General features: G+C 38.9%; 1 protein-coding gene across 2 annotated transcripts in view; it reads right to left on the reverse strand.

The window, feature by feature from the left end:
- Positions 1–404: 404 nt before the first annotated feature.
- SNX4 (sorting nexin 4) overlaps positions 405–21,183 on the reverse strand; it is a 32,944-nt gene continuing 12,165 nt past the window's right edge. For both annotated transcript variants that reach the window (XM_066323096.1, XM_066323097.1), the window contains exons 6-14: positions 18,138–18,193; positions 13,504–13,576; positions 11,908–11,969; positions 10,286–10,351; positions 6,332–6,421; positions 4,989–5,088; positions 4,100–4,245; positions 2,633–2,747; positions 405–2,300 (exon numbers count right to left, since the gene is read on the reverse strand). In XM_066323096.1, the coding sequence (XP_066179193.1) occupies positions 2,253–2,300; positions 2,633–2,747; positions 4,100–4,245; positions 4,989–5,088; positions 6,332–6,421; positions 10,286–10,351; positions 11,908–11,969; positions 13,504–13,576; positions 18,138–18,193 (756 nt within the window). In that variant the 3' untranslated portion in view covers positions 405–2,252. The remainder of the gene's footprint in view (positions 2,301–2,632; positions 2,748–4,099; positions 4,246–4,988; positions 5,089–6,331; positions 6,422–10,285; positions 10,352–11,907; positions 11,970–13,503; positions 13,577–18,137; positions 18,194–21,183) is intronic.

The raw sequence follows: 21,183 nt of genomic DNA on the forward strand, positions 1-21,183 counted from the left end.
GAAACCTTCACAATTTGCTATGATCCCCAACTACACAGACCACATGCAATGCTTCCCTGGAAAGACAGAAGTAAAAGAAACAAAGTTATTGCAAATTACCCTCAATTTGCCTTTCGCATAATTTCTGCCAAATAAGGCAAAATGTTTTCAAAAGCATCTTCTCTTAACTAGATAGAGACACACATGAGATTCAGACAGCTGACTTATACCAAGCATCAAATTTTGGCCTTAGCACTACGCTCCTACCTAAAGGGGAAGTCGTGCACAATTCACCAAATTTTAAATCCAAATTTGGAGGCCATTTGAGAGCTAAGATGGACAAGAACCACTTTCAAGAAATCAGACAACAGCTCTCAGAATAGGAAAGACAGTTTTTTTACAAATAAAACCCAACATAACAAAAATATCAAAGAGCAATTTTATTTATCTTATTTGGCACAAAACTTACAAGAACTGTTTTGTTCCCTTCTTAAATTTTAGTACAACTAGCAAGGAAAAAAAATGCATACTAATACATTTAATGAGCTGTACAGCAAGTGACATGTGGAAAGAGGCACCAGAAAGATCTACCAAAAATCAAAGTGCATGAAAAATACCTACTCTGAGCGCCTCATGGTATTGTATTAAGGCACCAGTCTTTTAGAAGGTTTACTGAATACATCAAGTGTGCAACTTCTTGATTTGGAATGTGAGAGTCCTTCAGCCTTTATCAGAGCTGGATACTGCAACATCTGGATGGAACAATGTTTCTCCTTGTAGATATTAAAGGAAGAGACCACTTTGTGCCCAACATCATCTCTCAGCCAGGCATGTCACTGTCATATGCTTTGAAAAAGCCAACACAGGTTATCAGAGTACCAGCACTTTACTTCAGAGTTTTAAGCTGTAGTGTGCACCAGACCTATGCATTCTTTACAATGGTTTTACAGAAAAGAAAGATTGAAGAGACAAAAGTAACATGAGACATACCAGTAAATACATTTAGACAGTTTTATCAAAAGAACATTTAAGGACTTTCTGGAGTATCTCTTAAAAAATCTGAATAGTGTTATAATCCAAAATAATTAAATACACTTTTCAACAGATTCTTACAAAGCATCCTTCAGAACTAGAAATCAAGTCTGACAAATTCCACAAGACTTCAGGAACTTTCAGTAAGGGTGTAGAAAAAGCCCAGTATTAGACAGTGGTAAGGGATTTTCATAATTGGAAACATTTAATGCAAATCCTGTAACTTCAAATCATGTTATACAGGTGTGTATATATATATACACACATACACACACACTCACACACACTGAAACATCATTACAAGGGCCAAACAGACACCTTGGTTCACTGTGGGTTCTGCACATCACTGCTCTGAAGTATGACAGAAGCTGCACCAGGTTTATTATTTCAGCACCTTCATTAAGAACTATTTAAGAACCAAACCACTTCAGTTACAAGGTGCCAGAGGCCAGATTCACAGCAAGTGTAAACAGGTTCCAAACAACCAAAGAGAAGTTGCATCTGCTTCTTACCAGCTTTGACTTTGGTTTTTCTGCTCAGCTGGATCACCAGTCTCCTTCACTTGCAGGAAGAAGTTTAGTAAGAAATCAGTGCCCGTATCAAAACTGAAGTGGGAATCAGTAAATGCAGAATATTGTTATCAAACCACTGTACAACACCTCTACTGTAGAGAGTTTCAAACATCTCAGGAGTTTGAGACTGCTTAACCTGAACTCTGGAAAAACATATTTCTCTATGGACATGCAAAGGCATTTAAATATGAACTCTAGGCATTACAATATTTCTTTTTTTTTGTCCTCTTATGGTGTAGACCTCGAGAACACAACTGTGTGCCCCCATTATAAAACCAAAGCACCCTTGAGCATTAAAAATTCTAAACAGCAAGGGCTGGAAAGAAGGGCATCTGGAAGTGATCTACACATTACAGAGCATGGTGTTTCACAAGTCTCTGAACAGTTTAGTTCATACTTTCTGGGATAACTTTCCCAATACCTTTGTGCCAATACAGAGCTGTAGCTTTCAGTAACTCTTTTACCCCTGCATTATTTGCTACCACATATAAAACATGCCACAAAAGTGGCAGTCAGGGCTAAACATTTAACAACATGTCCTTTTCATCCTTTATTAACAATTACGTTTATTTCATGATTTGTACCTAAGTCATGTAGCAATATAACATTGGTGTTATACACTGTGCTTCCATTCTCTGGCACTTGGAGGAGGAATTCAATTCCAGATAGTCACATCTTGCTGAAGCATTCCTTTGCATTTGTCCAAACCTGGATTCCCTTTTAAAAGAACAGTTAAAAATCAATAGGTTGGAATATACTCTATTTGCAAGCCTAGTCCACAACTTTCTTCAACAGAAGACTCAACAAAGAAGTCCCATAGAACTTCACAGAAGAAGGCAGAGACCCCATTGAAACTGGACCACACTGTCTATTTTATATCTATATCTTCACATTAACATGTCACTGAGTTCAAGTAGGATGGAGTATGTGGGAGGTTTTATGGTAGTGACTTCCCATCTTCTGTGACTGCCATGTTCCCAGTTACTGACATCTGTCCCCCTGCTGACAGGACAAATACACTGGGCCAGCCTTTCCCAAGCCACACATACCTTTTTGCACATGCTAATCTGCATAACAGCATAGCTTATAAGTGCCTCCTTCAAATCATGATTCTTCTGCTCTTTGAACCGTTCAATGTCAGCCCAGGCACTTTTCACAAAGTCTCTGAAATTTAAAGCAATGATTTCTGTTAGTGTTTTACATGTTCTATCCTCAGCTCTGGACAGTCAGCAGAGAAGCTGTGTATGACAGTGCTCTCTTTCAGTCAGTAAATCAAGTCCTGCAAATATTATGCATCCCTCAGTGTCCTCATTTTACAACTGGCACCACTATCTAATTCTCCATCTTCTTTTTGAGGTTTTTAACCTAGAGTTTCACAGGATACATTAGGATGTTTGTATGGTTTGGTGGTTTTTTCCCAGGAAGCATCACTGCCATAGAACCAGCATAAGTCAGAATATACTTTTTTCCTTCAGATTCTGTTGGGGTAACTAATTATCTTTATGCCAACATTCAGCATACAACACTGCATGTTTCTTTTTCATTTGTCAAGTCAGAATCTTCATCTCCTCAGCATGAAAATTCACTTGTTTGTCAGGATGTGAGACAGTCAACTACAATAAACGCTTACAATGCAAATTTAACTTGGACAATTCACTTCAGAAATTAATTTTGTTGGTTTGGTGATGTGTAGTCATGTCTCCTTAACTTAAATGGAGGCATATATCTGTAATTCATACTTTCATTTGTGCTGGACTAGCATTCATTCTAAAATTGCTTCCAGAGCTACAAAAGCACATCTCGAATACATCTGCCAAAATTATTAAGATATTGCACTCACTGAGTGTCTTGTTGTTTTGAACTATTCATGAACTAGTTTTATCTTTCCAGCTCTAATGTTAACATATCAGGAGATACCACGTTCACCCCTTGTGTTATATGACATGCTTTGACAAAATCCCATTGCTTTAAGAATATTAGTTTCTATTTTTCATTTTTGCATATCTGAAGAAAATTTCATTAAAGCACCAAGAAGCAGGTACCCAAACACAACTCCCCAGACCTTCTAAGCTCTTTCAAACACGAGTAAGGTGTTCCACATATGAGAAGTTGTAGGATATGGGCTCAGCACCCTTACATATAAACCAAACTAAACACTGTATTTGAAGCAAATCAGCCTTTGAGTCTCAGCCTATTCAGCTGCAGACCTCCAAGCCCACCTGCTAAATATATTACTAGTGGAACATAAAAGCATGCAAGTCAGCCATTAGAGCAGGCTCAGTAACTGGGAAAGTCATCAGGTTTTACATAAGCCATACACTCAGACCAGAAGCTAACTGCATGTAGTGCACTTTATTTCACAACTTGCAGCTGACAGGAGCTTTTATAGACAGCTCATAAACACCAAGAATATATTAAAAACACTTATAAAATGCAAACACCTTCAAGAGCATCCAGTCGAGGACTTTTGCTAAGACAAGCCCTGTGTTTTCTTTGAAACAGTCAAGTCCATTTACCTGCCCTCCAGATTTTTAGACTTCAGTTGCTCTTCTCCTTCCTGTATCTGCTCTTCTAGAACCTTTATCTTGGCTTCCCTCTGCTCAGGGGTTTCTTGCCCAAAGAGCTTGCTGGTCATCCCCTTCAGGGAGAAGGTTCTCACAGTCTACAAAAAACAAGGATACTCTCTCTAGGTTTGGCACGTCCTGAGCACAGCCACAGGACATCAGGTGACTTTTGTTGGCACTTGTGCTTACTATTTGGCTGATTTTTTCATTATTTTTTTTATTTCATTATTTGATAAGTAGCTCTGGTGACTCAGACTAAGCAAAGTGGGGAGTAGGTAATCTGATGTTCAAACACTTAAAGGCTGTCAAGGGGGAACTTTCAGAGCAGCCTCCTAGTGATGTAGGAAGAGAAACAAAAGCCATAAAGGCATTCCATAAGGAACATCAATAGATCCAAGAGCAACAGCAAAAATTCTAAAACGGTCAGTTACCATTTTCAGATAATATTTTAGGTAATGTTATCTCCCATATAAAATAGACTAACACAACATATCAATAACACTCACTCTTCAAAAGACAAAGGAAGTCTTTCAGAATTCCCAACATTTTCATCTTTAGGATAGAGCTGTCTACAGATAGAGTGTTATTCTGCTCCAGTCATATTTACTGCAACCCTTTACTTGCTCTGTATTCAATAAAAGAAATTTGGCACAAACAGCTTATGTCACCAAGAACCAAGTTACTTTAAACCTCACATGTCTCTAGCTCATATGATACCACTTCTCAAAAGCAGCAGCCAGCATGCTGGTGCCATTTAAATATCATTTTAAGTAACTTGGCTCAAGTAAAAAAATAAATTCAGAAAGAGGCATCTTGGAGAAGAAAGTGGAAAAAGACTCACTCCTGTTGCCAGCTCCTCACATTGCTGTTTCTTAGATGTTAAGTCCTGTGCAGCCATTTCCAAATCATATTGCATTAGTTCATGCTTCCTGCAAACTGCCCTGGAAAGTAAGTAAAGAAAGATCTGTCACGAAATACTTTGTTTTGCTACGTTTCCCTCCATTTACACTTTACAAATAGCATCCTGTTTTGTTTGTTTTTGACAGGAAGCACCTGTAATTATTCATCTAGCCTAAATTGAACAGCCCTATCAGAAACTGTAAACCTCTGCAAATGCTGTAGTTAAGCAAGCTTGGATCAAAGTATAAATATAAATAAAGTTCTTAGTACAACAGCATTCTGCTTCTTTTTAGATTCATTCCAAGATACACTCAGCAATACAAGCCCTACCACCCTCCTTAAGGACACAACTGTAAAACAGTTTAATTCAAAATACACGACAGAAATATCACAGCTTTGACAGAAGATACCTGAAGATGGTACCTGTCACAGCAGCAATCTGTCAATCATAAAATTCATCACATTTTCTTCCTTAAAGAGTGAAACAAGAATCTGTTTTTAGACTCATACAGTGCCTTTCATCTGGAAAAGAGGAGTTTCCTCTGACCACCTGCAGTAACTCCCAGTCCTGTGTGGGCTGATGATGCTACATCCGTACTCCACAGCCGGATGCACACTCGTCTCCCAGGAGGGGCTCCCACTGCTCCAGGTTCCTGCACAGCAGCCCTCACACTCACCAACCCAATTCTCTACTGGACCTCTCCAAGAGGTTCAGAGCCAACCCTTGCAAAGCTCAATAGCTTTAGGCACAGCCTTGCAGAATAAAGCAATCTGCCTTTGTGTCCATGCTTGTTAGAGGTGACTGTCTGACTAAGACTAACGTAGAACAAAACAAAAAGTTGGTATTTAAATGCACAACACAGTGCAGCAGATGAAAGTTATACAGGGCACTTTGAAAGTTCCTGGAATTTATAATGGTTGTAACAGCTCTGTTTGGCCTATCTCATTTGAAAGCTGGAGCTTTCAGCACACTGGGGCATTATTACACTGAAAGCCAAGGAAACAGTGGAACCAGAGGAATAAACAGCATTTTCTTCTATAGTATACAGATTTTAACATTTCTGTCTTTTCACTACTGATCAGATCAGTTCTGATTTGTATTGCCACTCATATGGCAATCAAGTACAAGTAAGCAGAATAAGAAACAAGAGCATGGAGACTCTACAACACTGGAGTTTCCCCTCCTCAGAAAACACAAGAGGATATCAGACTAAATTCAACATCAACATCACATTAGAGAAAAGGACTACAGCTTGTTTTTGAGCTCTAGACTTCTGTACATACCGCAGTGCTTCTGCATAGAAGAGGTATTCCTTCAGCTGATCTGCATAGTGCTCCTCTTCTTCCAGTATGTCATCAATAGAGGCTGCGTATCTAGTGAAAGCCACAGTTAAATGGAAAACTGATTAATTTAACCTTCAAGGATACATATCCAGAAACAAGGGAGAACACAGTTTGACAGAAATAGCTGTGACATGCGGCAAAGAACCCTTCCAAAAAGGGTTTTATCTTTGTTTTTAATTAAACCCTGAATCAGCTAATGTCAACATTCCCATGGGCCCGCTTCATTGGTTGTTACAACAATGAATCTTTTAACAAGTACAAAACCTATCATAAGTCTCCTGCTTAAGATGAGACAGCTTTTCTTACAGAAAAAAACCCCAACCTATTTATTTCTTTTTTCAGCAGACAGTCAACAGGCAGCACCAAAAAAAAAAAAAAAAAAAAAAAAAAAAAAAAAAAAAAAAGAGACATGGTGCAAAAGAAATCCTTCAAGGCTTAAAGCAGTAAGGACCAGGAATGTGAACACCACACCTTCTGAAAAGCAGAGGCTGCTTTAGTGGCTTGTTATTCAGCCTGAGTACAAGATAACTCACAGGGGTGTCCTGAACACCACAACTTTAAGTCTATTAAGCTTCTTCAAACTCTATAGCTTTGTCTACTGTGTAAGTCAGACATATTAATTCACAGCAACAGGAAGCTTAACCCTCCTTTTAGAGAGAAATCTGAAGTACAAGGGCTTGGACCAAATCTGCAGCTCTTGCATTCAGTAAGTTTTGCTATTTAGGCTGATGTCTCCTACTAAAAAAGCACTTTATTTTTCTAGTTGATACTGCTTATTTGATAGTATTTAGTGTGTTCTTGCTGACCAAGGTGACTGGCTTGGATAGATTTGCAGGGACAGGCCTACAGCTAAGAGGTAACTGCACATCTCACTTGGCACAGCCACAGAAATCAGATTCCTCTTTAGCCTCAGGGCATGTGCCACTGGAGATAACCAGGATGAATGAGAGCCCACACAAATACCTTCATCTATTCTGCTAACTCAGTCTGGATTCTCAGCTATGTGGCAATCTCTTACACATCTGCAGGCTCTCTGAAGTGAGCATATGTCCATTCTTCTCTAGCAACCAGCACAACGTGACCCAAATGCTAATTATAGCATCCCTTGGCTTTCAAGATTCTGCAAAATCTTTGCATTTTTCCTTTTCTCCCTATGCCTCTCCAGTAATTGGCTCTGTGGAAGAAGTGGCAGAGTCTCAAGCTGAAAGGGAACTGGTAACACGAATTTGGGAAGTTTGCAAGTATGATGAGTTGTTTTGATGCTCTGTGAAATCAGAGACATGGCACATCCAAGAAAAGCCCTACCAAGGCTCTTGGTGACGCCTAAATATAACATACAAAGTGGTCAGCAACAGCAGGGCAGTTTAATTAGAAGGGATTATAGAACAGGGAGAACAAGAAATCATATTACAAACCAAAGTAATAAATAAGTCAAAACTGTTGAAAAATACATTTGTTCTGAAAAAATCCTGCAGCCACACAGGTCATAAATGGCTTACCCTATTTTAAGTTCTGCAATGCAATAATTTTAGTATAGTGGTTAGATTTCTCAGGGCAGCAGATGGACCACATTTCATTTTCAAGATCTAAGTTTAGAGCAGTGCTAGAGCTCATCTGTGGCAGATCAACTCTCAGAAAAGAACCTCAAAAACAACTAAAAAAAAAATCTCACCAAACAAAATCCTACCTTACCTAGACAGGTTTTTATAATGAGTTTGATTTGGGGGAAAAAATGTAATAGATAAGCTACATTTCTGACTGCCTAAACTAAAGCAAACTAGAGAAAGTGTTAAGGAGAAACACTGCAGTAAGTTCTAAAAGTACCTGACATGATATCACTCTTGGTGTAAGCTGTCAACTAAACCCTTGTTTTAGTTTAGACTGGTTCAATATATAATGACAGTCTAGTTGATACAGAGATAAAGGGTCACTCATTAATGGAATAAAGGACAGAAGTCAAAGGTCTAGCTTTTTTTTTTCTTTAATCTTTTAAATGCCAGTTATAGCCATTCACTCCAACTTTCTCAGCATATTCTGTCACTTCAGCAAGCCTCATCTTGTAATAAAACACATACCCAGAGAAACTTTGGGGTGTCTTCTCCAAACTTTCAGCAGTTATAAATCATACTGACCAATAACAACTCAAAAGCTTAAATAAACATCTAGTAAAGACTACAGCATATGGGGTAGACAGAGAATAATTAAACTAGTTTTGAAGTTTAACATCTATATTAGGCAACCTTCTAGAAGTAGCATTTTGTTGCAATAAATTCCCGCCTGATGTTATGGGAACGGTAACTGAACTGGTAAGTTACACTTTAAAGAGACCATAGATATGAATCTTACTGCTAGGAGACCACACAGGTCACTGAATGAGCTCCTGAACCTCACAAGTGCTGCTTCTTGCTTAATGGTCATCACTAAGGGATTACTGCTGTATAAGAGTGCCAGAGAAGAGGAGATGACAGACAGTGAAAGATACCTCAGACTTCATGCAGTAAAATTACCCAGAATAGCAGTTACCTACTGCCGTTGAGCTGCATCTTTAGCCCTGTGTTACAGACAGAAATATTAAATATTATGAGAGGGTTCAGCCTCCTGACTGAGAAGTGAGACAACCTTCTTTTAATTGGTTATGCATTTCCAGGTGTTTGATATTTTGGTGTGGTGTATCTGAACCACTGAAAACCCAGGTGTGATTCCTTAATTCCACTATATCAAACCAAGTTTTCACAATCTCTTCAATTCCTGCCTACCACAGTAGGTGTTTAACATTGTATTCCACCCTACTTCAACTATTTTTCTTCTGAAAGCAGAATATGTTCTCCATAGTTTTATTGTCACCAGATCCCTCTGCCTTGAAAATATTACAGCTCTTCTTGTATGGAAACCACCCCATTAGACAAAACACAGAACTGTGAATGAATTATTCAGAAGGGGTCAAATTCTTAAAGATTTGATAAAAGCAGAATTACTCTAAAGAAGCTAAGGGCATGGCTCTTCAAACCCTTCAACTTGGCCAGTAACAATTAACCTGTTAACTTGACACCCCCAGTAACAATCAGGCAGTAGTACATACGTAAATCTGCTCTATAAACTAAACCTGAGAAATTTACTTCCACAGGAATTACACTTTATCAGTAAAAACACTGCATGAAGTGTCAAACACCTTCCATCTCTTGCTGGAGCTGTTACTTATCTGTTGTGTGGGATTACAGAAGAGGAATCAGAGTGGTAAGAAATGCTGTTTCACTTGCTATATGTGACTATCTCAAAAGCAGAAGCCATGAGCTTAGAATACCACTCCTGTGAGCACTCCCAAGTGCTAGACTCTTATTTTGAAGGCTGTGCTTCACATGCTCTGCCAAATGACTCTAAAGATGCAAAGAGAGAGGATTCTTTACTTCATTATATCCAGTCAGTGTTTGTTTCAAGAATTCACTGGAGTTTTGGTGCCGATTAATTAAATTTCTTAACTCCCTGTAATTAAGTCCAAATCTGTGTACCACCTACTGCAAGGTACAAAATGCTGCTATCAAAACCAAATGGATCTCATCAGGTCTGTAGTACATTAAAGTTGTATTCCACTAGTTTCTGGCATAGTAGCTTAAAAGAAAAACTGGAAGGATTCCAAACACTTCTACGATTTCAAAATAATAATAAAAAAAGAAACCCCTCTGGTTCTCTTGAGGCTTTTTGAGCTACTTAATACAGTATATGGATGCTAAAACTGTGCCTGCATCCAAGGCACAGAAACACTGTATACCTAAAAACAACGCACCCCCAACTTTCTTGGTACACATATGTACTTTGAGATTGAGGGAAAAGAGAGGAAAGAGGGAGAGTTCCACATCTGGCTTACATCAAACTATCAGATATTCAGTCAGTACTTACACATCCATGTGGTGGCCAGCACTCTGCAGCCCATCCCCCATCTCCTTCTCTATTGCACTCCACTCACTGTAGGAAAAACAAATGAGAAACAATATCACACATGAAGGGTAAGGGAAGTTAATAAGCTGCATCCTGTATATAGTTTCTTTCCAGGTGACACCTGAAGGGAAACTGCCTCAAAGTGAGCCTTGGTCAAACTGGGTTTTTTTCTTTAAGGAACAGCACTGACAGTGTGACAAGGCCATTTATGGGGCTCTGTAAAACAACTGTCCCTAAAGTCACTGTCACAAATACAGGTAGTTTGGGATGGGTTTTGAGCATAACCTTGTTTAAATAGCTGAAACTCAATTTAAAACCAAATCAAACAAACAAAACCAAACCACTAAGCAAGCACTTAATATAACTGGGACAAGGGACAACAACAATGGTGAACTTTCTGAAATACATTTTGGGCTCACCAAGAATATACTAAGCTTTCCAGACTTACAGGATAGAAGATAGAAGTCTGTAATTCAAAAAACCAAAGGATGGGATTTGACTTTTATAAGCATTTTATTCTCCTGGAACTACCTGATGTATGTAGCTTTATGTTTTCATAGTAAACTCCTGTTTAGCTCTATCCATAAAGAAAAATTCCATCTTGCAATTGTCTCAACTACCTATTTACATTACAGATATTATTTAGATAAAGAAAGAAACAGAGCTACAAGAAAGATAGCAAGAGACTCTACCTATTTACACCAGAGATATTATTTACATAAACAAAGAAACAGAACCACAAAAAAGATAGCAATAGACTTGTTCTGTACATCCTGGTATGCACACTGCCATTTTAATTGTGTTTTCCGCTTTGAGAAAACTTATGAGAGTTCTTAGTTACAAGAATTACACCCACAACTCTTTTTACAAGGAAAAAAAGAGGTTCTCCTTATATTTCACATAATTTATGTGTAATGCATCTATTCTGTCCTTCACTTTTTCATAAACATTCCACTCTGCTGATGTTGATATTTGTTTGTCTTTGGGTTATTACAGAACTACACCTAATTTCATTTTAAAACCCCCAATGAGAAAGACATCTGCAATCCATTAACCCAGAGAATTAAATTTAGCACTTGAACAGTGTGTAGAAGCAGGAGGTTTCCCTTAACCAGAAGTTTAGATTCTTGAATTCTCCAGTGAGATGGAAAACTCGAGCATGCAATTCCCTCATATAAATCAAAAAAGCTATTGGCAAATTCACTTCTAAAAGCTACTAAAATTGGATAGATATAATTGTTGATTTTTATCCATTAAAAGAACCTAGAAGCTTTTTCAGAGACAACTGCATGAAGAACAGTGAGTTACTTTCTGAGGAAACAAAATGCCAGTGCAGCAGCAGAAGGCCCAAAGGTCTGGTACACAAAATAAAAAAAAATGTAGTCTTTCACTAGAGACTAAGCTCAGCAGATCTGGAGATCTCTGCATGCAGCACAGCAATCTTATTAGCACTGCAATACAGAGTTTTTCTAAACAATGAAATGTTTCAGATACACTTTTCAAAAGCATAACAACACAACCAAGAAATTCCCTTCTCTCTCTCCATAACTATTTATGTATTTATAAACTGGATGAACTCTTACCTGAACACTCTTCCATAGTTGCCATGGACTTTATAGACACCATAAAGCCGGTCTGCTACTCTCTAGAACATTTTAGAGACAGGTTTTGGTCATCAACATTAAGTGCAATTGCTTTGTCAAAACCCACATACATACTCCAAACTAAAGCCCTAATGTTCTTACACACGTAAACAAGATTAGGCCTAAATCTAACATAATCCACTACTGAAAGAAAAAAAAAAATATCAACAGCATTAAGTGCTGGAAGACTGAAGTCACAATCAAGCCTATATTGAAAAGTAGCACTTCAAATCTATCTTTGGAAGTGCTCATTGATAGGATATGTCTGTGGAGACTATAATCAAGTTCCATTCAGTTTTTGATAACCAAATATAGGGCATTCTTTATCTGAATAATGCCAAATTTATACACATACTTGTTTATTTAATTTATAGATGGCAAGTCAGAAGTCCATCTTGACATCAATACTGCAGGGAAACCTTCAGTAAAATTCTAACAAGTTACCTGATTTTTCCACCCAGCTGAGTGAACTGAGAAAAAGAAAATGAGCTATCCATTGCAGAACTAACTCATTGCTTGAGCTAGAGGTCAGTTCAGCTGTTTGGAGTGCCAGTACCTGCAGCAGCCAGCACTACAATGCTGGCAAAACGTCAGAAGAAAAGACACGTGTACACTCTGAAGTGTGAGTTGTAATCCAGATAATGCCCTTGGAATCATGATGTTCCAATGAATAGAGTGAAGTTCTGCAAGAGCTACCATATTTATTATTATGTCTGTCACAGCAGTAGTAAAAAGGGAAACATAAACAAATTGCCCAAAAGATCTCACACACACAACCCTGAGAAAACAGGACTGTCTGTAGAACACCACTCTTGAGAGTGATTAATTCTCTCAAGAACTTGAGTTTAGCAGAGTAATCCATTACTGTGCTCTCTGCCACACAGGTCCATTGAAAAGCAAATCCCTGTTGAACATACTAAAAAGAAGTATCATGCTCTCATTATTGGAATTGTAATTTCCTATTTCCTTTTAGTGTCTTTAAAAAAATAACAGCCTTCCACTCTCTTAAGAGTATCTTAATGCATTACATAATTGTTGTCACCATTAGAAAGATTATTATTCATTGCAGATCAATGAAAGAGCCAGAAAAATAAAACACATACTGGGAATCATAAAGGATTCATACTACAAGCTCAGGAAAATAATGTATTATATATCTGACAGAAAACTGTGATTTGAGGCCCTTTCCAAACCAAACATCCAGTAAAAGCAACTTTGCTGAGTAGAGAGAAGCAGACACCTCGATCCTCTTTAAAACACCTCCCTGCAATACGTGACCATCACAGGACAGGGCAGATTAGCAACATGCACTGTCAAACCCAACCACCATATCTGGAACTCCTTCCCCTCTCAAATCTGTACAAAGTCAGCGCTCTCACCTCTTGCTGTCTCCTGCTGCACACTCTGGAGACAGACTCCCTCAGGCAAAACTGCCCTTGTTCTAGAACACATATACCACTTCCCTTGACTAAACAAGAAATACTGCCTTATAAATAAATCATACTATTTGTCACGACACACATGGGAAATACTTACAGCTCTGACTCGCAGAAGGTGTGATATGACAGACTGCAGTTCATCGCTGTAGTGTTTTAGCTCAGTGAATCTCCTGGGAGCAGGAAACAGATAGTACATCATCAGCCATCATGAAAGCAAGCTTTCACAGCATGCACAACAGAGCCACAACCCTGCGGCCAGCAAGACCGAGCCTGCATTGTGTTGGAGTGGAATTAGCTGATGACTCCTAAAGAAGTGACTGCTGAGTTTAATTTCCCTGAAGTGAACAAACATCCCAACACTTGCATGACTGCTGTTCTTTTAAATGCAAATGTTGAAGGCTCAGATCGAATGAAAAGATATAATTTTATGAAATAAGAGTAGTTAACTGAAGTTATTACCTCAGTGTTTTCTTGTTAGGTTTTTTTAATGGGATTTATAGAAGCAAGGGCTAGTGAATAGGAAAGCTTCAAACAAATACAAAGCCAAAATCTGGTGAAGCATATTTCTCAATAAAACCATGTTTACATTTCTAACCTGACAAAGATATTTTACTTTCAAGCTGCCTGTATCCAGTTTTGGGCACAGCTTTTCAGGGGTTTAAGGAAGCATTCACAATTATGTTTTCCCCAGGGCTAATCTGTACAGTAACTGTAACACGAAATCCCATTGAGATTTGTACCTGCACAGGAGCCATGTATGGCTGAAGGCCATCAAATCACTACATCTCAACAAGGTACCAGACAGGGAAGCCATTGCAAGTGACATGTGCACACTGCTGGCTTGTCACTTCTGAAGAGGCATTTTATCAGCCAGACCAGTTAGGCTTCAGAAGCAATTTAAGCTGATACCTTTAGCTCTTGCTAACAACAAAGGCTTTGCTAGTGACAGGGAACCAATTAAACCACAGCAACAGCCTTTTGTGTATACATAAACCCTCCTTACTATACACAAGTCTAGCCCATGACCTACTTTGGTACACAAGAATGTATTTATTTCATCCAGGTGGGAAGCCAGAAACTTTACCTAAATTACTAGATGATTTGAAAATAAACACAGAAGAATGCAGCTAGAATTAAGTAATGGGAGACTGAAATTAGTGTTCCAGGTTGATGTTCAAGAATAAAAAGAACTTCATCCCTCCTTCCACCACAAGCACACAGTCAGGCTTTGTATTTCAACATAGCTTCTACCCAAGAGGTCTTACTGAAATGAGTCGGGTCACTTGTTTTGGGTGACCAAGTATGAAATTCCAGGGTTTTTCATTTAACGCTTCTTCCTCCCCTGCAAGGAAGTCTTCCCCTAAAATATTCCCATCCTTACATTCAGGAAGTAAAAGCTTTATTATGACTTCTAGTATTTTTGATTTCCAAGAAGCACTTTTTATAGTATTATGACACACACAGGGTTAAAGTACATAAAAAGATTTAAAAGTTAGCAGAGAAACTATATGGGGAAAAAGAAATGTAGTCACTGATCTGCACAGTGGGATTTAGAGAGCAATCTTTTCAGTTTACACTTTATAAAATATGCACCAGGGCTGCATGTCAGACAGCTGCAGACACGTACAGTGAAGATACTTGAAATAATTGAACTAAAAACAAAAGATTAAAAAGCATGCCTGCAGTTCAGGAAGACTCCCTTTTCCACTCCAGAAATTTGTAATAGAAAGTTTTATTTATCCTGTTTTGCCACAAGAAATCTTTTAGGAATGCTGTGCTCCCTGAAGGCAAGAGTCAGGAACCTAGGAGGACTTTCAGTATCCTGGCCTCCAGCAGCAATACATCTTCTCTCAGACCCAATTCTTCCTCAATTAAAAAAAAAAAAATTACTACTTCAGAATCAAGCTGTCTTTTATTTTGTCTGATAAAAGTGTAAATCAAAGTGCTTCAATTTTTTTCCCAGTCTTCTGTGAAGGCTGAAAATTTTACAAATATAATTTTCAGCAAAAACTGTTTTTAAAAGACTGGTGGTGTTGCAGATCCTAAGTTTATTTCTCAAGTATTTGCTTAAGTCCTACTCATTGCTCATGAAAAAAAAAAAAAAAAAAAAGTTACATAATTATAAAGTGATTTCCTAACAGAGCTCAGTGAGGCACACAAAGGGATGTTTACTTTCCAGTGTATCCTAACAGCAGAAGTGTGAAACAAGACATAGTTTTGGCACTCAGTAACTGAGGCTTTTTTAACTCGCACTTCTCACTTGGTTTTACCGGTTCTGCAACATTTGCAACAGTCCAGATACTTAAATGAGCTATTAAATAGAACTTGAGACACAAATGAAGAACTGATTGTGTCACATTGGTGTAGGAACACCAGCAGGTCTCTCAAAAATATCTTTTATGATACTGGCAAAGAAAAAAAAAATTCCTTTACAGTAGACAGCATATCAACATAAGATATTCACTTTGTGCATTTTAGTCAGCCATAATCCTCCCTGCATCAAGGCAGGCAGTGCCACTGTCCTGTTTTGTTAAGAGAGATACTACAAGAACAGAACTGTTCACTAAAACAACAAGCCACTTGTTTGAATAATCAGACAAACAAACAAACAAAAAAACCAAAAAAAACCAAAAAAACAAAAAAAAAACACAACCACCCTAGAGCACTACTTACAAAAAAAAAAAAAAAAAAAAAAAAAAAAAAAAAAAAAAAGCCTTAGGAAAGGCTTTAGTATTCTCTAAAGAAATCTTCCACCAAACCCTAAAAGCTATGGTTTTGATTAAAGCCCAGAAAGAGAAAGAAGGGACGTGAGTGCCATGAGGCCAAATCAAAGAGGACTGCAGTAGATACAAATTTACCTCTGAGTACCAGAATACCATATTTTATCACAATTTAATTCCATCATTGAAACTATAAATTGCTTCCCACAGGAGAAGGTTTAGTTTCCAGTCTACATTTGACCTGGAAGAGCAGCCCTTTTTCAGCTGGATGAAACTCCTCATGTTGCCAAGCTGACGGGTGCAGCTCCATGGCAATCCCAACTCGGAGCTGCAGCTATTCCTCACCTGAACCCCTCCTGACCCAGGAGCCTGAAAGCCAACACCCCACACAGCCGTCACACCTTTTGTTTCAGCAAGGTGAGCTTGCTAAACCACTTCACCAGCCAGCCACACAGAAGCACCAAAGGTAAAGCAGAGGGGCCAGGCATCACATTCCAGGCAGCTCAAGCACGAGTGTGCTGGGCAGAGCAAGGCACTGTGCCTCCTGTTAGAGCCACACATGCTACAGCAAAAGGCAAACAAACCACAACTTCTGCTCAGTTATTTATTAAACAGTTTGTATCCCCAAGTGCAATCTGGAAGTTACGGAGCTGGCAGAATACAACAGAAAACATGTGCCATCTCTCAAGTGCTGCGAAGGCTCTACCAAGGCACAAACACTGGAGGACTGTTTTTGTTACAATCTCTTTCCTCATGTTTTCCTTGTATTAACCCTTTTCCTGCTTATCAACAAGCTACTTCTCACAACAGCTTTGCTTTCTGAAACATTGTTACCTCAAAAGATAACAAGGATGCTCCTTAAACAGTCTTGCCCACTTGTGCCTACAGTCAGACTTCTGGCAGATTACCTGCTGTGAGAGCAGGAAAAGAGAACTCCTACTGGCCACAGAGGAAGATGACTGAGGATGAAGCATTCAAACAAGGGACCATTTTCACCTGCAGATACAGAGAATTGCTGTCTTCCAATCTCATTCATGAATGTTATCCCTTATATTAAATGCAGGCTAAAAGCTTCCTGGCTGCCACAGAAGGCCCTAACGACAAGCACAATAAAAAAGGAGGGACTGGACCAATTCACAGGTTAAGTCTATGGAGAGGTTCAGAAAGGTGTGTACCCTCTAACATCCTTAACACAATACCCACAGGTTCTATGGAAAAGACAACAGAAAGCAGTCAGGAACAGGGGCTCTCCCCACAGAGCATGTCCTTATGCCACTGCTGGACAGTAAGTGCACCCAGAAGGGCACTTTGCACGGGTCTCCATGGCCTGTGGATGGCAAACAGCAACTCCTCTCGGCCCCATCACTGCACACTGACGCTTCTAAACTACTGCAGAAGTAGAAACTCCCATTTTACCGTCGCACCACCAAGGGTGTGATGAGCCTCCCACTATATACACTGACAATTCTAAGCAGTTTTTCCATCCAGCAGATTGCTCCAGTGCCTGTCCCAGAGCTCTGTGAACTGCAGAGCTGAACTGACCTCTGGACTTCCAAAAGCATCTGTGAAAATTGGCAGCTTGGAGAGAACTATGAACTGCAGCACCAGGGTGTGTGCATCCAGAGCTGTACACTAGCAGACTTTTGGAAAGATCTACTATCAATCTGTATTCTGTTCATACTTGGAAAGATTTCTTGAAAACAAATATTAAGAGGTTCTTTTTCAGTCTGGTTTGGGGTTTTTTTTGTCCCTTCATTTTAGTCTAGCTAAAATGAACTACTTGTTTTACACAAAGTGATAGAATTTTTTTGAATGCTTCCTGCTTCTGGAGGCAGGATTTATCAAATCTTTTCACACTGCCTCTTTACTGGGCTTCTGCTAAGACTTGAAAGTGAAGAAATATAATTTTCTTTTTCTGAATTTATACTGAAGAGACAGAATATTCTGTCACCTGAAGTTATAGTTGTAACTGAAAAAGGGAAAGGGAGGGAAGAAGGATGTGGAATCTTACTTGTCTGGGTTTTTCACTCTGAATGTTGCATTAAGAGCTTTTAATCTGGAATCTGCCTGAAAAAGGGGAAAAAAAGCTTTGTTAATTTAATGCAATTAAATTTCAGTGACAAAAAAATCTCAGCCTTCTGGCAGCACCATTAGAAAAACGTCCTGCCTCCATGGCATATTTAAACCTTCAAACATTGAACAAGTTGACACCAGCTGCCCTGAATGTCAGATATTTTTATTAAAAAGTCAAAAACTGTGCTATTTTTGTGAATATGATGTAAACAGTAACTACTAAAATAAAGCTGGTATAACCCAAGTCCCACAGAAATAGTCCCTTCTTAAAATGCTGTACAAATGATGGAGTTAAGATACACAACCTCACATTCTTTTTAGATGAAGCAATTAGGTAACTTAAGACCATATGGACAAACTATTTTATATTTCTCAAACCAAATAAAACCAGTGGTAGAGTGACCTCTATATGCTCCTTTATTACCAGGAACAGTTCCCCAGTGAAATCAAAATCTTATATATGTTGTTCTCTTACTTTTTATGACTTGCTTTACAGAAAATATGTAATTTGTATATCAGAAAAGAGCCCTTTTAATGCAATGTTCTTCTCTATAGTAGAGCATATATAAATCTCCGCAGAATAAAATTCAATACCTAATTAAAAAGGTAATTGACTGCTTTAGTTTTTGAGATGTTGGTTTACCAATTACTGCAACAGTAGTATTGAACATTTCTAAGGAGATGGAGGGGTTTTTTTTTCCAGCTTATTGAATATTAAACTGTGCAATGAGTATTTACTCCTAATAAGACACCAAGACAGATGAGAGATCCCAGCCTCATCCACAAGGTCCGCATCACTACAACTCTTCATTCCTACAATGCGTTTTACACACAGCTCACCCAGGGCTCATCTACACTAAAGAAAAATGCCAATTGTGCCTAAATGGCTGGAGTTTACTTTTGATCAAAACACCCTTCTCTTCAGTAAAATGAAAATAAATCAGCACACCTTGCAAGGTGTATAGATTGCCCACAGTGTACTCCTTTAGCTAACAGGCTGGGCCACAGCTGCAAGCAGTCAGTTACTTCAGCAGTACTTGTTAGTGCTGGTATACGACAAAAGAATATTTTATGCCTTGTTACAGAAAACTCAGAGCTTGAAGAGCTATTTTGAATATATCAGTGAAGGGAACACAGAGGCTTCCCAAAACAAGAACAGAGTCCATCCTTCAGGGGCCTTGTAATAGGCTCTACAGATAAGACAGGCACAGTCTAAGACTGTTTCACCTCCCACTACGTTTGGGCTGAGCAGAAAACACCCTATCCATGGCCTAGAGAAAAGGAGGTTCAGGGGAAATCTCATTGCTCTCCACAGTTCCCTGAAAAGAGGTTATAGTGAAGTGGAGGTTAGTCTCTTCTCCCACATAACAAGCAGTAGGACAAGAGGAACCAGCCTCAAGCTGCTTCAGGGGAAGTTCAGATTGGAGGCTAGGGAAAATTTCTTTACCAAAAGGATTGCCAAACACGGGATCAGGCTGCCCACAAAAGTGATGGAGTCATCATCCCTTGATGTGTTTAAAAGATATGTTGACGTGGCACCCAAGGGCATGTTTTAGTGGTAGACAGAGTCACTGACTTTAGCTGTTGTTCCAAAGACCAAACCACCAAAACAAAGTATAGTCCACAAACCAAAAGGTAAGGGAACAAAACCCTCCAGACTAAGACTGACTGACATTAGGAGAAAGTAAGCTCATTGTCACCACTGCGTGCAACACTTCTCTAAGAATATCTTGCAAAGGAAAGACAAGGCAGCATGGGGAAGCATGTCCCAGATAGCATAAGGACCACAAAACACTGCAGGAGCTCCAAGTCCCAGCCTTTATGCTTATTCAGAGCACTTCTGAGGCTTGTATGTATAGTCTTGGATCTCCACTGCCATACCCCAACAAATCAACACACAAGCCAGTTACATTTTGGGTTGTTCACACACACCTGCAGGTACTCCTCACACATTCTCTCACAGTACAAACATCACCTAGATACACCAACGTTATCAGACTCCTTCTCTCTGAGCACCTATTTCCCAAAACTCAAAAATTTTGTATTTATGTTGAAACAGCAGGCACTAAAGCCATTTGAGTCTGCTGGGGCAGCAGGCACATCCAACAGCTTTACACTTGGAAAGAACAACTTCCTACGCTACAGTTACAGGGCAAGATTTTGTCTTTTTGTCACAGGCACACGTAGTGCTCTGAAGGAAGAGTTAAGTAGGTTCATACAAGCACTGTCAGGCAGCCAGCATGACCCTGAAACTGCCCAACCATCTCAGTGGGGCTATTTTCTTTTTGCCAGTTGCAGCACAGTAACACTCACACACCACTTTTGAGCATTTACACCAGAGTTAGGCTTCTAGAGAAACATCTGTCCAGCCTTAAAATTGATTTAAGAGTAACATGCCACAAGCATTTTAGAGATGAATCACCCATCAAATGAGGTACAGCTGAGGAGTTTTCAGAGAGTTAATGCCTACTATGATCTTATAATCATTTATGTAAACTAAAGAGAGATGGGAATTTTCTCTTTCCTACAGGAAGGGTTAAAATCCCAAGTGACAAATTCCTTAAATTAAAAATCCCTTAAAAATTAAATGCTGGGGTTGGAAGGGAGGAAAGGCATGATTTAATGATACAGCTGGCAGAATAAACAAAGTCTCCAACATCAACATTCAGCTATAGCATGCTACACTGCATTAATACCTAATTTAAAGTTTAGTTAGAGAGTTCAAACTCTCTCAGACAAAAAGCACATCCTGCTTAAATGCAGCAGAGGCAGCAGAAACATAAACAAATGGTCTAATTTCAGTCTAAAACATGCACTGAATAGAGGTTTTCCTTCCAGTGTAGTGCTAAATACTGAGAGTTTATACTTCAGATGTGGAATAAAGGGAAGATTATTTTCACCAGGCTTCTGAAAAAGTTATTTTTCTTTCCTAAGGAAACTGAAACTGTAAAAGGGAAAACATACACAATCAAATCTAGAGGGAA

Source organism: Sylvia atricapilla, chromosome 7, assembly GCF_009819655.1.
Source record: "Sylvia atricapilla isolate bSylAtr1 chromosome 7, bSylAtr1.pri, whole genome shotgun sequence".
NCBI lineage: Eukaryota > Metazoa > Chordata > Aves > Passeriformes > Sylviidae > Sylvia > Sylvia atricapilla.